Below are 15,832 nucleotides of genomic sequence, written 5' to 3'. Positions count from 1 at the left end.
GATTAGAAAGGTGAGAGAGGATATGATACCTTTAAAGAACTGAAAGTAGTGTTTAATAGTGGTATACAGGGAGTGGTGTAAGGTAAAGCTGGAGAAACAAGCAGGTGGTCGGATCATAAATGGCATTGTAAGATCTGTTAGAGGATAGATTTGACCCTGACAGTGAAATCAGGCTAATTTAAGATTTAAAGTTGAGAAATATGAGATCTTTGTTATAGAACCTTCATTCTGGTGTAGTGTTGAGGAGTCATTAAACAAGGGCCATAATGAAGGTAAAGTCAGGAGAGGCACTGCAGAAGGTGGCCTGGACAAAAATGATGATAGTGGAGATAGAGAAAAAAAGATGGATTCAAGAGTGATTTAGGAGTCATCACCTGTAGTACTCAGCAATTGACTGCATATGAGGCATGAGGAAAAGGAAAGAATCAAAGCAGCACAGGGTGGCTGGTGGCACTGATCACTGGCCTAGGGAATGTGGAAGAAGGAACAGGTTTGGGGCAAGAAGCAGGTAAGTTGAATTTTGGAGACGGAGATGGAGAGTTTGAGTTGTCTGTGAGAACCTTGGTGGAGCTGTTCAGTATACATAATTAGGTCTGAAGTCAGGGAAGACCTGGACTAATAGTGAGGACTTCAGGCTTTTCAGCAGATTGTGTACCCTAAAGTCAGATCACCAAGGAGAGTCTATAGAAGGAGCAGACAAGAGGGCTGCAAGCCCACAAAAGAGCTTTCATCATTTGCAAAATGGCATATACAATTTTCCAGGACTGTTTGGAGAAATACATAGCTAAAATTCACAGGAGTACCAAATAGAATGCCTAGCTCATAGTATAAACTCAATAAATATTTATTAAATGAATAATTGAACAAAAGCATATACCTAACTTACTAATTTATTTGTAGACAATAAGCAAAGGGAAAGTTCATTTACCATCTCAAAGAAAATCTCATAAACAAAATACAGGTTAAGCCCATACACAAAGACACCTCCTCCTAACAGCAGAGCCATGACTCTTAAGGCATGAGGATTTTTGCTTTTTCCAAGACAAGAAAGTCACATTTATTAGCATCGGTCAGCTATTTAAAACTGACCTCTGTTTGATCTTGACATTTACAAGCAAGAGGAAGTCTTTAGTTACGTAACAGGCCAACAATCCACACATCCCGCCTGCAACAACAATATACTACAGAAGCCGATTTGTCATTGTGTTTGACTCTGTTCAAAACAACACCATCTCTTCACCAGCTTCTATTTTTTTCCTTGCATTCTCTGAGGCTACCAATTTATGCCAACAACCCAGTAACAAGATGAAGATGAACATCTGCTTAAATGAGAAGTTGTTGGATTTTGTTTTGCTTTTTAATAAGGAGGGAAGTTGTCTGCTGTAAAATCAATCAGAACTCTGGCTAGCCAAATTGTTTAATGAAGTTCCTGATAACTAGGTTTCATGTTGATAAGGAACTCATTTCGGGTCAAACAGACTGCTTGTGATTTTATGGCATTAAAGTACACTTCAAAATAGTTCTGAAAACAAAAACTCATTCACAAAACTCATGATTTCAGATTGGCATGTGAAGCATAATTTCTGAGCATTTGCAGAAATGAATACTCCTACCAAGGGCACATTGTTTATTTCAAATAAACTTGACATCAAAAGATCCACTGTTGCATATAAACAATGAAAAAAATAACAGAGCATTTTTTGGACAATCTCAGTATGCATCAGATTACTTTTAGCCACTCAATACACAAATTCAGTATCAAAAATTTGCTCGTATCTTTGTTCCTTCTATTCCTAAACATAAAGAAAAGATAGACTGGACACTAAGATGTACTAAGAGAAAATAATGGGAGCTTTGTTAGGGCCTTAGGCATAAAATGATTCATAATTTCTTGCTGATTAGAGTTAAACGTAACTTATCAGATTTTTTTTGTGGCGTGTTGTTTCTAGTCCAAGCTTTATAACAATACACAAAAATATACCTGAAGAATTTAGGGTAAATATTAGCAAAATAGTTGAAACTCTCAAGAGAAAGTAAACTGTTAAAATCCTTCCGTTTCTTTGAAAATGCCATCTTGAAGAGAAAACCTGAGCCCCAAGAACCTTGATCTAACCTAGAGCAATAATTTGGCCTTAGGTTTTATTGTTTAATATCAAAAACAACAGGAATAACACACACACTCCAACACACACACACATGCACATACACATGCACATAGAGCTACAGTCACCAGCTTCTCAAGGACAAGGGCCCACAAGGTTATTCTCAGGAACCAGACTTCCCAGTGGATTTAAGTTTAAGCATAGTCCCACAGGTACCCTTTAGTGTGGCCCAGCAAAGTATTTAACACCATCTGAAGCTCTATGTATTTTCAATGTTTATTTGTTTGCTGTCTGTGTCCTCCAGTAGAATGTCAGCTCCATGAGTCAGGGATCTTATCAATCTTGTTTACTGCTGTGTTCCCACTTCTAGATATAGTACCTGGCATATAGTGAATCCTCAATAAACAATTATTAAATGAACAAATGAGTGCTGGCCAACAAAAACAAACAAACAGAAAAAACAACAAAGAAACTAAACTTGGCTTGATCTTGACTTTGAACAGCGTGCAAAGCCACAAATGCCCCAAATTAGGTTCTTGCAATAAGCCAGAATGGGCCTGAAGGGGAGCAGGATGTTGGGGAACCAGTCAGAATAGATACAAGTCTTTTTCAGAATGGAATGTTTCTTTTGCGTTTTTGCCTCCTCTTGAATTTCCTTTAACTTTCTTGTTCATTCTGACAACATACACATAATATTTTCTTTCTTCAAATATAGATTACAGGTAATTTATCCCCACCTCTTACATTCCAGGAGTCTCATCATACGACTCCAACAAGGAGGGGTATCTTAGAGTTCAGCTCTTGCCATCTTCTGCTAACTTGAGACTTGGTTTTCTGTCTTGCTGAGATTATCTCTGCAAACTATAACACGGGGCTCTTGGAGCAATATTATTTCGTCATTCTTTCTCAATCTTTCCTTTTTTTTTTTTCTTTTTTGAGACAGAGTCTCGCTCTGTCACCCAGGCTGGAGTGCAGTGGCGCGATCTCAGCCTGCCACCATGCCCGGCAAATTTTTTGTATTTTTTAGCAGAGATGGGGTTGCACCGTGTTAGCCATGCAGCTGGAGAATGCAGGACAAGGGTGAAAAAGAACCTCGGCCTGAAGGTCTGGGTTAGCATCTGGTACTGAAGCAAAATGGGAACTTGTTATAAATGCAAAGTTTTGAAACTTACCTCATCTCGCTTCAGTACCAGATGCTAACCCACACCTCTCATCAAAAAGGGCAACTTTGCAAGAGTTTCCGTGGGAAATCATTAGGCATCTTCCTTACAGTACTGATTTGGCCGCTTCTGCCTTATTTTTGTTTCCTAGTCTTAAAAAACCTTTAAAGGGCACTTATTTTTCTTTAGTTAATGATGTAAAAAAACACTGTATTGAAATGGTTAAATCCCCAGGACCCTCAGTTCTTCAAGGTGGACTAAAGGGCTGGTATCATCACTTCAAAAGTGTCTTGAACTTGATGAAGCTTATGTTGAAAAATAAAATTTATATTTTTTATTCTTATTGTTTAATTCCATTTTTCCATGAACTTTACAAAGTTTTCTCATATGTAACTATATTTTGCTAGGTATGGTACCCAGAAAACATATGAAATGAATTCTTACTACATAGTTCTTACTGGATTCACCTCCTGACACCCTCCCTGCCCCAGCTTGCCAAGGAAAACAGCTCCCAGTCTGTACAAAATCAGATAATGGGCAGAAACAGACAGAAGCTCCAAGAGATGAAGCAGAAAGGAAAGACAAGGTTAAAGAACTAAAATCCCTTTACCAGATGAACAGATGAGAAAGAGTAGAAGAGAAAACTGGATAGTAGAAAAGCCAGCCAAGTTAGGACAAGAGAGCTTGGGTAGCAGGGCAGTGTGTGTGTGTGTGAGAAAGAAAGACTTTTGCGGTAGGTTGGGACTCGTTAATTTATGTGGCTGAAGGCGTAAAGAGAACTACACAGTTCTGCTATGACCACTGGTAGGAGTGAAAATAAACAGATATTTTTGAGAACCTACTGTCTTAGTTCATTTGGGCTGCTATAACAAAATACCATGAACTGGCTAGCATATAAACAATGGGAATTTCTTTCTTTCTTCAAATTCTAGAGGCTGAGCAGTCCAAGATCAAGGCACCAACAGATCTGGTGTCTTATGAGGGTCTGCTTCCTGGTTCACAGATGGCAGCTTCTTGCTCTGTCCTCACATGGTGGAAGGGGTGAGGGAGCTCCCTTGAGCCTCTTTTATAAGGACACTAGTCCCATTCCTGAGGCAGTGCCCTCAAGAACTTATCATCCACCAAAGATCCCACCACCACATACTATCATATTGAGGATTAGGTTTCAATATATGATTTTTTTCTTTTTGGCGAGGGGACAGAAACACTCAGCCATAATACCCACAAAGGGACAGAGGGACAGATACTTATCCCATTTAATAACAGCCTCACAATAGCCCTATGTAACTAGCATGCTTACACCCTCCTAGATAAGACAACTGTAGCTGGGGAGACAAGGTGAATTGCCCAAGGCCATAAAGCTAGCAAATAGTGGAGCAGGAACAAAGCCTGGGCTCTCCGTGATCTGATACCTGGAGCTGGGAACCAGAAGCCATTGATAAATGGGAGAGACTCTGGGCTAACTCTGCTGCCAAAGGGAATGTTACCTCATAAGCTCTACGTTGGCATGCATCTGGATCCAGACTTCATTGCAAAAGTATGGGTTTTCTTGACACTATCTTTTGTTTCAGCCAAAAGCTGTATGGTCTATTTGCTTGTGTATGGTCATAAACAGCAGTCCACCAGAGTCCCTTTCCTTGTCGTCTTATATTCACTGGTGATAGAAGCCAGCACACATGAAAAGACTTTTTTTTTATGGGCTTCTCTAGAAACGCTTTTACTTTTCATCTTTCTTTCACATTCCTAACAGCTTTTCTCCCTTTCTTATTTCACCCTTTTTCTTTATCTATTACCCAACATCCAGGCATTTAGTTTTCCTCCCACCTGATCTTAACCTATGGGAAATATAATAAAGTATTTTCTTAAGCAAAACTTGGTAATATGTTGAGTGGTTGATCATTATAACCCAGGTTAGAAGTTGGAGCCGAATGACACTTTCTCACTCTACTTTGGCTGAATTGGTGCAGTTATTTCTCAAAGCCCTGACTAACCCAGATTATAAGTCTTAATTGCAAGTTATCCTGATCTCATATTTCTTTTATTTTGACGTTAACGACTTGGCTGCAGAGAAATAAAGAATAATTGTAAGCTAAAGTGAAGCCCAACAAAGAATTCTGTTGACTGTGTGACCTCATCAGAGGAAGCGGCCACAACCTTCTTATTTGTTGGCTATTTCTGATTTTTTTCTTTGTTAACAGTGGACCTTGCTGAAGGAGACCTTAGAAATGCCCAGTTTGCATAAATTGAGGACCAGGACCAACAGATGATTAATGCAGGTAACAACTCTAGGCACCTATACTTTCTATTCTGAGTTAATTCTATGTTCTCTGAGGCAAAGCTAAGAGACAAGGTCTTGAATAACATGAGACTAACCCTTTTCTCAAAGGCAGGATCCATTGTTTGATAATACTGCAAGCTTCCACTGCTTTGTTTCAGCACAAATCTTGGTTCTTGTCATTTCTTCCACACTCCCCACCTCATTCTACTTCACCGGGCCAGCCCATATTTTGGGTTACCAGTAAAGGCAAGCTAGCATTCCCAACATCCTTGTGACAAATCCTAAATTAATGACATTTAGAAAAAGGCTTAACGTGTATAGCAGGCAAAAATATTCCTTCAAACACACACAGATTGAGAGAGAGAGAGAGAGAGTGTGTGTGTGTGTAATCCTTGTCTTTAACACTAAACACAGTCTTACTGCAATCCCTTAGTGGCATGGCCTGGTAAGGAAGGCAGTGGCACCCAGTGGACAAATGTTTGATTGTTTGAGACAGGTGTTCTATTCTGAAATATTCTCAAGAACATTCTTACGAGATATCAGTTTCTCCCCTTTCCCTATCCTCTCATCCATATGTTTTTAATGTCGACTTAAATTTTAAAATAGGGCACAGAGGACTGTTCTTAAAGTTTTTATCTCTTCAAGGAAAAGACTAGACTCAAACACTGGAGAAAGCAAAAATCTCAGGATTAAATCCTCTGACAACAGTGTTGATTGACCCCTCTCAACAGTAACAATGAAGACAGCCAGATGTCATAAAATGCTCAAGTTAATTAAACATGTAATATTGAAATGCCTGCAATGTGCTTTTACACATCATACTCTCCCTTTTCTCAAACTATGGCCAACTTCCAATTAAACTCACTTGGTTATGCAAATTTGGCAACTTCAAGAACTATCCTTTAGTACAATTAACACGTACAGATCCTGCAACTTAATGCTATTGTGCAGTTTATCTTGGAATCATATAAACATCTATTTTCATTCTCCATGTCTTCCAATTTTTCTATTGTCTGTGAGCTACTTGGGTAGAGAAGCTCTGGCTTATATGTCTTTCCCACAAAATACCTAACCAGCACCTTACTTATGGTAGGTACAAAAAAGTTAAGTGAAATCCAGTTTCCATTTTATATATTTAATCTGCTATATTACTGAAAAAACAAATACATCTAATTGTTTGGTATTATACAAAGAGATCATCCAGCTAAGAATCTTAAGTATTAGGAGCTATTTGTGAAACCGCCTTTGTAAATTATAACTGAGGAAATTATGACAGTGAAAGAAATAAGACCTAACCGACTCTATCTTGCTTCTAACCCTTAAGCTGTCCTTGTTCATTCCTGGGCACAGGCCGAACTAACTTTGGGAAGGAATTCAGTTCATGGTTTGACTCTGAAACAAAATTGATAACAGCCCTTTCCCGAAAAGACCCCGTTCTTGCCTGGGGTCCAATCTGCCCTTGCAGAACTACCAAATTAGCTACAAGATTAGAAATTACAATTTAGGGGTCATGCAGCCTGTGGCTGAACCTCCCCAAATTGCTCCTGGGGATAACATCACTATTGTAAAGCTTAAGATCAGTGTTTCAGATATTTTGCAGACCCTGCACTCAATGGATCAGCTGACACCACTCAGACGGTAATCTGCCCTAACCAGTTCTGCCATCGCACCCAGGAACAGAAGACATTAAGAAAACCTAACTTCGAGCCCCTATGATTCCATCTCCAACCCGACCAACCAGCACTCCCCACTTCCCGGGCCCCTCCCCGTCAAATTATCTTTAAAAACTCTGATCCCTGAATGCTCAGGGAGACTGATTTGAGTAATAATAAAACCCCAGTCTCCTGCACAGCCGACTCTGCGGCTCTGTGATTTACTCTTTCTCCATTGTAATTCCCCTGTCTTGATAAATCGATTCTGTCTAGGCAGCGGGCAAGGTGAACCCACTGGGTGGTTACATTTGCACTGGATAAAAATATTTCATCAAGAACAAAAGGAATGGGTACTTTTTTTTTTTTCTTTGAGACAGAGTCTGGCTCTGTCGCCCAGGCTGGAGTGCAGTGGCGCGATCTCGGCTCACTGCGAGCTCCGCCTCCCGGGTTCACACCATTCTCCTGCCTCAGCCTCCCAAGTAGCTGGGACTACAGGTGCCTGCCACCACGCCGGGCTAATTTTTTTGTACTTTTAGTAGAAACGGGCTTTCGCCGTGTTAGCCAGGATGGTCTCGATCTCTTGACCTTGTGACCCACCCGCCTCAGCCTCCCAAAGTGCGGGAATGGGTACTTTTATGAGTGAATTGAATCTCACTGATTCAAATGAGAAATCATTAAAAGCCATTTGATTACCCCAAAAAAATCTTATATACCTTCTTAGTGTAACCTAATCCCAACATGGGTGCCCTTTTTTAGTTATCCATTGAAAAATCTTTCCCAATTTGGAGACTCTGAAATTCTTAGGTTTTTTTTTTTTTTTTGCTTTGAAATGGTACCTTATGTTTATCATGTTCTTGGTGATTCTGAATTTTGCCACAGTTCAAGGCTTGTTTTTGTTTATTTTAGAAAAAAAAAAAAAAACAACAGTTGGCAGGCTAGAGCTATGGCTTGAGGCTGAGATGGAAACTTTTCCAAAAGGGCAACACATTTTTATTAATTGACACAAGTCCCCTGTGACCGCTTGCATCAATTGCATTTAGTCAGTAAACAATAAATACATGCCAAAGTAAGGGATGCACCTTTTTTGGTAAGCTGAAAAAGAAATGAAGGGCATTTGTGTGTGTATCACTAAATTATATATTAATTATACTTTTTCTCATAACACAAGCACCTTTCCTCCTTAGTTTCTGCTAAAATTCTGATGCAATTAGGTTTTACTATACAGAGAGACTACCTTTATTAAAAGTATCTTAAAATTCTTTTTTCAATGTATCTAAAATATACTTTTATCTAAATGTATCAATCCAGAAGAAATTAATAAACATTTCTAACATTGCAGGGCCTCCTCCATCCTTTTCCCTTCACTGACTGTCACCAAAAGAGAGCACTTGGGGACCCAGACTCCAAGCAGTTTGTCCCATGGGGCCAAGCCTCTCTGACCAGGAGGAAAGGCAACAATACTTGCACTATTTGCAAAGTATAATCTTATTGGGAAATGTTCCAGCCCTGGTCTGAGCTTTACTTATACCCACAGCCACTGCCTCTGAAATCATGGAACTGCTGTACATGCAAAGCACCTATAAGGTGTCCAGGCTATCTGGGGCAGGCCAGGCTCCACTTATCACCTGCTGCTTTGCTTCTGTAAGTTTCAAAAACCCAAGAGGGATGTCAATATTTGAACAACTCTCTTCCAAGTAAAGTTTCCTAAAAATAAAAGAAAATTACTTCTGCATGGCTCCAATAGGCTTTATTTTATCTTTGAGCTTATCTGTTTATAATGCAAATATGCTTTGCTTATTCAGGAAAACCACTTAGTTAAAAAAGGTTTGCCTAACTCATGGCCTGTGGTGAATGAAAGTCAAATAAAATATAAAGATGAAAAAAGTTTTAAACGCTGAAAAGGTCCATACAGACTAAAGTAAGCACTGTTATGTCTAAAATGAATGGAATGCTGTGTGTGTGTGGGGTGGGGGGGCATAACTGCAATGTGTATGCGTGTGTGTGTATGTGTGTGTGTGTATCAGTAGAGGCAGAGGTTAAAACGTGTGTTTACATTTACACTTGCCATGCCGCACCCTGAGGAACATTTGTTTCCAGTTCCCATGACAGGTGTTACCTGCTCAGATAAAGCTTTAGCCTTTTCTTCTGCTTCTTTCAGGCAAATCTCCAAGGACTCAAGTTGGGCCAAGGTAAACGCCATCTGTCCAGTATCCAGGGACACTTTCTTTAAAAAAAAAAATCAAGTATTACTTTTTGACATGGATAGTTTGAGCGCATCTCAAACAATCTTATGGACTAATGATAGGCTTGATAAACTCACACAAATCCTCCCCTTTTCTTAACATGGAAATAAAACAGCAAAGTGTTTTAACAATAGTTTTATGTAAAATATAGAATGTAAAAAGAGTAAAAAATAAATGATGACAAAGAACAGCTTTAGAAAGTTAGATTAAATAACTGTCATTGGAATTTGATTACTTTGAAACTTTTATTATTACTTCAAAAGGTTAGGATTAAAATTTCACACTCCTGATGGAAGATGTCACCTAGAATGCCTATGTTTTTAACATTCACCTAACAGTAGGAACAGAGTCAACTGAACTCAGAGAAACCCTGTTTCCTCTGATCTTCACCTTCTCAGCATATGTCATTAAAGCAAAGATACCACGTTTTAGAATCAGATCATTCTTCCCCAGAGCCTGGCTAATATGACTTAAATTAGCAGATGTGTAGACTCTGCCTCGCAAAATTTTTCTTTTCCTTTTTTTTTTTCCAGGCAGAGTTTTGCTCTTGTTGCCCAGGCCAAGTGCAAGGGAGCGATCTTGGCTCACTGCAACCTCTACCTCCTGGGTTCAAGCGATTCTCCTGTCTCAGCCTCTGGAGATTACAGGCACGCGCCACCACGCCCGGCTAATTTTTATATTTTTAGTAGAGACGTGGATTCCCCATGTTGGCCAGGCTAGTCTTGAAATCCTGACCTCATGATCTGCCTGCCTCAGCCTCCCAAAGTGCTGGGATTGCGGGTGTGAGCCACTGCGCCTGGACTCAAAATGTTTCTAAAGTTACTTTTTCTCAGCTACAAGCTGAAGAGTATGCAAAATTGGTATGAAAACACCAGGTACAGGCCTTTGTGAGACTACAGCACTTCCTACCTACTCTTTTGCTATTGTGATACTTAATAATTACAAAGAAATATGAAAAGTTGGAAAACCTTGTACATGCTAGGATGATGACCTTCCTACAGCTTGGCTGTGGGTGTGTCCTGTTTTCTTGTGAATACTCCTGCTGCAGCTGCTTCCAATTAACCCCATAAAGAATGAACTGCATTCCTACATACCTTAAAGGTCTAACTTCTGCTTTATTTTTTTCCCTGTGGCTTATGAGACCACTGATTTTACATGTGTGCATTTCCTGATGATACAATAGAGCCATCTGGTGGTAAATGGAACCAGGCATAAAAATATAGCATTCACTCAGTTTCTGTAATTGTTCATACTATACATTGAACCTTGAGTCTCTGCCACTAGCCCCTGATATAAACAGAATTCTATGGGATGAGGGGCAAGAAAACATTGCTATGTCACCAACAGCCTGGCTCCACAGTCAAGTTCTGCCACTACAGGTGCATACTCACCCTCAAAAGTTTGCCATTAGGGGAGGAATAGCTTAAGCTGGAATGGTGATACTAGGAAGTGAACCAATTGTCCTTGGATCCCTGATGGTTCCAGTAATTTCAAAAATGGGTTCAAAAATTCTCAAAAAAAAAAGGCTTTAAACAAAATTCTTGTGTATTTACACTTAGAGATGAATACATGTTGTAAGACATTATATGCAGAAATGGGGAATTGTCACGAGGCCAGACTATTTTTAAAAGATTGTGAATCCCTGATCTAGAATGCTATTTCCAGGGAAATTTTTCTTGTTGAATGTTTGATCTCAAGAGGAAGTTTTTAAAATTTGTATGAGTAGACTCAGCAAGATTGTCTAATCCATATCTCCAGACCTTCTCCAAACACCCAAAATTTCCCCAGCTAAGAAGAACAAACATTTCCATAAGATAAAAGCATTACGAGTCAAAGCCAGATGAAACAGGCATAACCAAGGACTGTTATTAAATAACACAGGACTTTTCATACAGACAAATTTAGGAAATTGTCATGTGTTTTAGGATAGGGAAAGACCTGAGCAAACCGTGGAGAATGCAGTCAGTTTTTTACCCCTTCACTCCAGCTGCAGTGAGCACACCCTGCTCTCTGACCTGCCTTTCAGCTTCTCCCACTCCCTTAAGGGAAAGAGCTTATACAAAAGCAAGCACTTTTTAAATAGGAGGTAACCCCATTAACAGAAAAAAGGCAAACAAAAATCAAGTCAAGAACAATTTCAAAAATAAGTAAACACATAAAGATAGAGGTTTGGGAGGTGGATATGTGATTTCAAAGACTAAAAATGTTAGATGTGCTCAATCATTGTCCCAATTTTGCAAGGTGCAATGGCAGAAGGGCAGAAAGATAGGACTTCCATTATTAATTTTATTTTACTTCCAGGTACGTGTGGACACATGCAATTTGTATTAATAATGAAAATGAATACTCTCAGTGGTTAAAGTAGTTGCAAGTGAATTATACTAGTTAACAGTCTATTACATGACATCAAAATGATGAAAATATAGGCAATATATAGGTGTTTGGGAATTGAACCTGTGTATGGATTTCCAAATGGTAAATTCCAACAATTTAATAATAATTCTCATTGTTAATTTCTCCTTTTTGTCTTAAAATTGTCTACCTAAATATAAAGTTATCTAAATACAGATACCTAATGTAACCAAGATGATCCATCTAAAATGATACTAAATAACACTAAAAATTCAATAAACTATTTGATTACAGTAAAGACACCTGACTATTATTATGCATGGATGTTGAGGTTGATAGTTTACTAACTGAACAAATCTTATATGACATTGTAAGAGTAGACTTCATTTTGGTTGCAAAGGTTTCTCACTGGATAATTTAAAGGAAAATTTGCATATTATTTTCTAATTTTATATTTCTTGATTTCTTAATCTATTTCAGTACCTTCTCATTATCCTCTACCTTGCTGTTAAGCCTTTATTTCTCTGTCCTAAAATGACAGCTGTACAAACTCTTTGACCCTTAAGGACTGGCTCAAGCTTTCTGACTGATCCAACTTCATGTGCGGTATCTAGAAAGGTTCCTGTCTGTGGAAGTCAGACAGGACTTTGCTGAACAGTAAGTAGGAGCCTGATAAATAATTGTTGATTGATTAAAGGCTTGGCAGTCAAGGAAGGTGGCTGTACCAGAACAAGCAGTCCTTCATGCTGAGAGGCTATAAGAGTGACTTCTTTGAGCAATACTTTTTATGCATCTGACCTGGGACATTGACAGGGATCAGAGCCACAGAGAAGCTCTGCTTGCCATGGTCAGGGGCCAGACTGTGCAGATGAGGGCAAGAATGTGGTCACGAGGTTGAGTGATGGTAGGGTTGTTTTAAGAATTGAATGAGGTAAAGCAGGTAAATGCTTTGACAGAAGAAGTGCTCAATAAATGTTAATAATTCCATTATCCCAATCCCTTTAAAGAGAATAATTTGGTATTAAGACTCTCTAGCTTATTTTAAAACCCAAGTAAAAGAAAATACCCATGGGGACACTTTTGTAACAGCAAGTGGCCAAACAGCAGTGGGAAATTCAGTCAAGTTTGTAATTAAGAACAGTTAATGTATTAAATATGTGCATGTGCATTTATTTAAGAGCAAGATTTTTAAATAAAAGTGTGGTTATGGCAAATTTCACCTTTGTGGAAAAGCATTTTGACATAGGTCAGTTTTGGAGAATTCAGTGTCTCTAAAATCTGAGGCTTCTAATATGTCAGGGTTCCAGCAGCAGCCCCTGCTCAGTGGTAACTTCCTGCCAGATAAACACATTTTACAAATATCCTGTTTGATATCTATTCATTACTGCTGTCCATTCCTCTCTCCTTCTGCTTGACAGGCACCTATCACCCTATTCTTCCTTACCCTTCTGCAACCTACTCATTTTCTCATGCAGATTCAAGTCTTTCCCCCGCTGATCATCTTCTCCCCCACCTACCACCCATGCCTCAGCTCCTCACCCTGAGCACATTTATTTTATCTCTCCCCGCTCCCCTTTCATGATCAGAATTCATGTCACAGTGGTAATTTCATCATTCTCATGTTCTTTTGTGTTTAGCGTTTGCAATAGTTTCTTTTTTTTTTTTCCTTTTTTTTTTTTGAGACGGAGTCTCGCTCTGTGGTCCAGGCTGGAGTGCAGTGGCGCAACCTCGGCTCACTGCAAGCTCAGCCTCCTGGGTTCACGCCATTCTTCTGCCTCAGCCTCCCGAGTAGCTGGGACTACAGGCGCCCGCCACCATGCCTGGCTAATTTTTTTGTATTTTTTTTAGCAGAGACGGGATTTCACCGTGTTAAGCCAAGATGGTCTCGATCTCCTGACCTCGTGATCCACCAGGCGTGAGCCACTGCGCCTGGCCCTGCAATAGTTTCTTATACTAAATTGCCCATTTCTACTTAGGCAAACATTTAAAAACTCGATTTTCCTGGTTCTAATCCACTCCAGTGAAAACAGTATTCCTGTGTGTTTGGGTTTGCCTCAATAGTCACCTAAGAAGATATTTAAATTAGAAATGTGCACAAACTACAACTAGTTGTTGAAATGCCCATCTATATGGCTGAGCAGGTGGTGGCCCTGGGAGGATGGTGGCCTGGATGAGCACAGCCTAAGGAGCACTCTGCTTGTAATCTGGAAGGCATGGTCTATATCTGACTTGATTCTAAGTGACCATGTGACTTTGGACCAGCTACTTCATTTGTCTGTGTCTCAACATTTTCATCTTTAAATGAAGAATGTATTGATCAAGACAGGAGGAAATAGATGGCTACTCCAATGCAGAAATCGAGGAGAGTTAAATGAAGGGATGATTTAGAAGGTGTGGGTAAGATTAAAGGAACCAACAAAGGTTGGTGAAGCATTTCCTGGAAGTACGGGTGTCCTTTGCCTTATCTTGACCTGAAGAGGTAGGGGAAGAGCAAAACTGACAAGTCTAGAAAGAAAGCTTGAGGAGAGGAACACAGCCACAGCCAACTATGTCTAGGCAGTCGTGGTGGTTGAAGGGAAGCGGGGAGGGGAAACAAACCAGCGGAGTAAATAGCCTGACCTTCTCTCCTCTCATCCCCTGTTCTCCTGTCTGTGTCTCTCTTGGGCTGAACTCATCAAGCCAGAGGGCAAGAGAACCCAAATAAATGTCCAGCGAGATCAGCGTTCCCTGAAAAGATGAGTTGGGAAGGGTGGAGAGTGGATAGGGAGGAGGAAACAAAGAAACCTCAGCCCAAAGGGGTTTAATTATATTAGTGGTTCCCAAATGCCACCCCATAGATCAGTGTTGGTTTGTGATAACATTTGTGCCAGTCAGCAACAAAAGGACAAGGCAAACTTTTAAAGAGAACATTGTGAATTTTTCATGAAGCCAAATTGATTCCACTTTGAAGACTGTCATTTATTCTGAGATTATAATCATTCTGCTTTCTTTGGTGTTAAGAGGATATTTCTTTAACAAATGATGGTGGTACATGGAAATTACTGTGTTTTAGTGTCTTGAAAAAAATTGAAAAGTTGGCAGCCCTATGAGAACTAACCCTAATTATTTTGGGTGTGAAAATTCTTACTGGTTTATGAAATCTAAGTATAGAGACCTCCTATCTAAATGATCTCTGCTAAATTGTGAATTGAATGTTTTATCAGGTGGCCTTTGCAGAACTAGGGTCCCTGAATTCCCCTGGACCTAGTCCAAGATGCACCTGTATTCTATATCAATTTATCTGCCTTAGCAAGTTTCCGGGATACTATTTTTTTTAGAAATAAACACATTCCTAAAGGTCAACCTTTCACCCAGTGAAAGATTTAACTACCTGTCCATTTCTATAGCATCACTGATAGAATAAAAGAAAAAGATATTGGAAAGAAATTGTTGACTCAGATTTTAATTTATAAAAAGGTTGTTGGCATGGAAGTTAAAGAGAAATGACCATGTGACATTTGATAGCTTCATAAATAACTTTAAATAATGGCTGACCCAAAACTCTTAACATGCCAACTCTTATTCAGCTCAAAGCAATTCAATTCATTTAAGTTCAAAAAATATTTATCGAAGGCTCACTATTTGCCAGGCACTATACTAGGCAACAGGGAAATAAGGAGTAACAAGGCAGACGTGGTTAATACGCTCACCAGGAGTCTCAGTCTAGAATTTCTCTCCAATACAGAAATCTTGGGATTAGGTTTATGTAAAAATGAAAAGAATGTCACAAGTTTGGTGGTTAATTTAACATTTTTATGCTCACTCCTAATATACTGCTTTGTGCTTTAGGGCTTTGTTCCTTCCTCTTTGATGAAGATTCTGGTAGATGTTAGAAGGTGGTAAGAGGCAGTTCTAATCTGTTTTCAAATATTCCAGGTCTATCTCTAGTAACATTGCTTTATAGGCTCTTAGAGACCTTGTGTAAACAGCATCAGAGGAGAAAAAGGACCTTGCAAAAGATGGATATCTTCCATGGTTTAAATTAAAGTTAACAGCAAAATAGGAT

The 15,832-nt window shown here is 39.3% G+C and overlaps 1 protein-coding gene across 2 annotated transcripts in view; it reads right to left on the bottom strand.

Annotated features, from left to right (window-relative positions):
- Window positions 1-15,832, bottom strand: part of CCDC192 (coiled-coil domain containing 192) — a 227,998-nt gene that overhangs the window by 178,493 nt on the left and 33,673 nt on the right. For both annotated transcript variants that reach the window (XM_054488027.1, XM_054488026.1), the window contains exon 3: window positions 9,309-9,416. In XM_054488027.1, the coding sequence (XP_054344002.1) occupies window positions 9,309-9,416 (108 nt within the window). The remainder of the gene's footprint in view (window positions 1-9,308; window positions 9,417-15,832) is intronic.

The sequence above is a fragment of the Pongo pygmaeus genome, chromosome 4 (genome assembly GCF_028885625.2).
Source record: "Pongo pygmaeus isolate AG05252 chromosome 4, NHGRI_mPonPyg2-v2.0_pri, whole genome shotgun sequence".
Lineage (NCBI taxonomy): Eukaryota > Metazoa > Chordata > Mammalia > Primates > Hominidae > Pongo > Pongo pygmaeus.
Note: the sequence above shows the minus strand (reverse complement) of the source record. Positions and strands in the feature narration are given on the sequence as shown.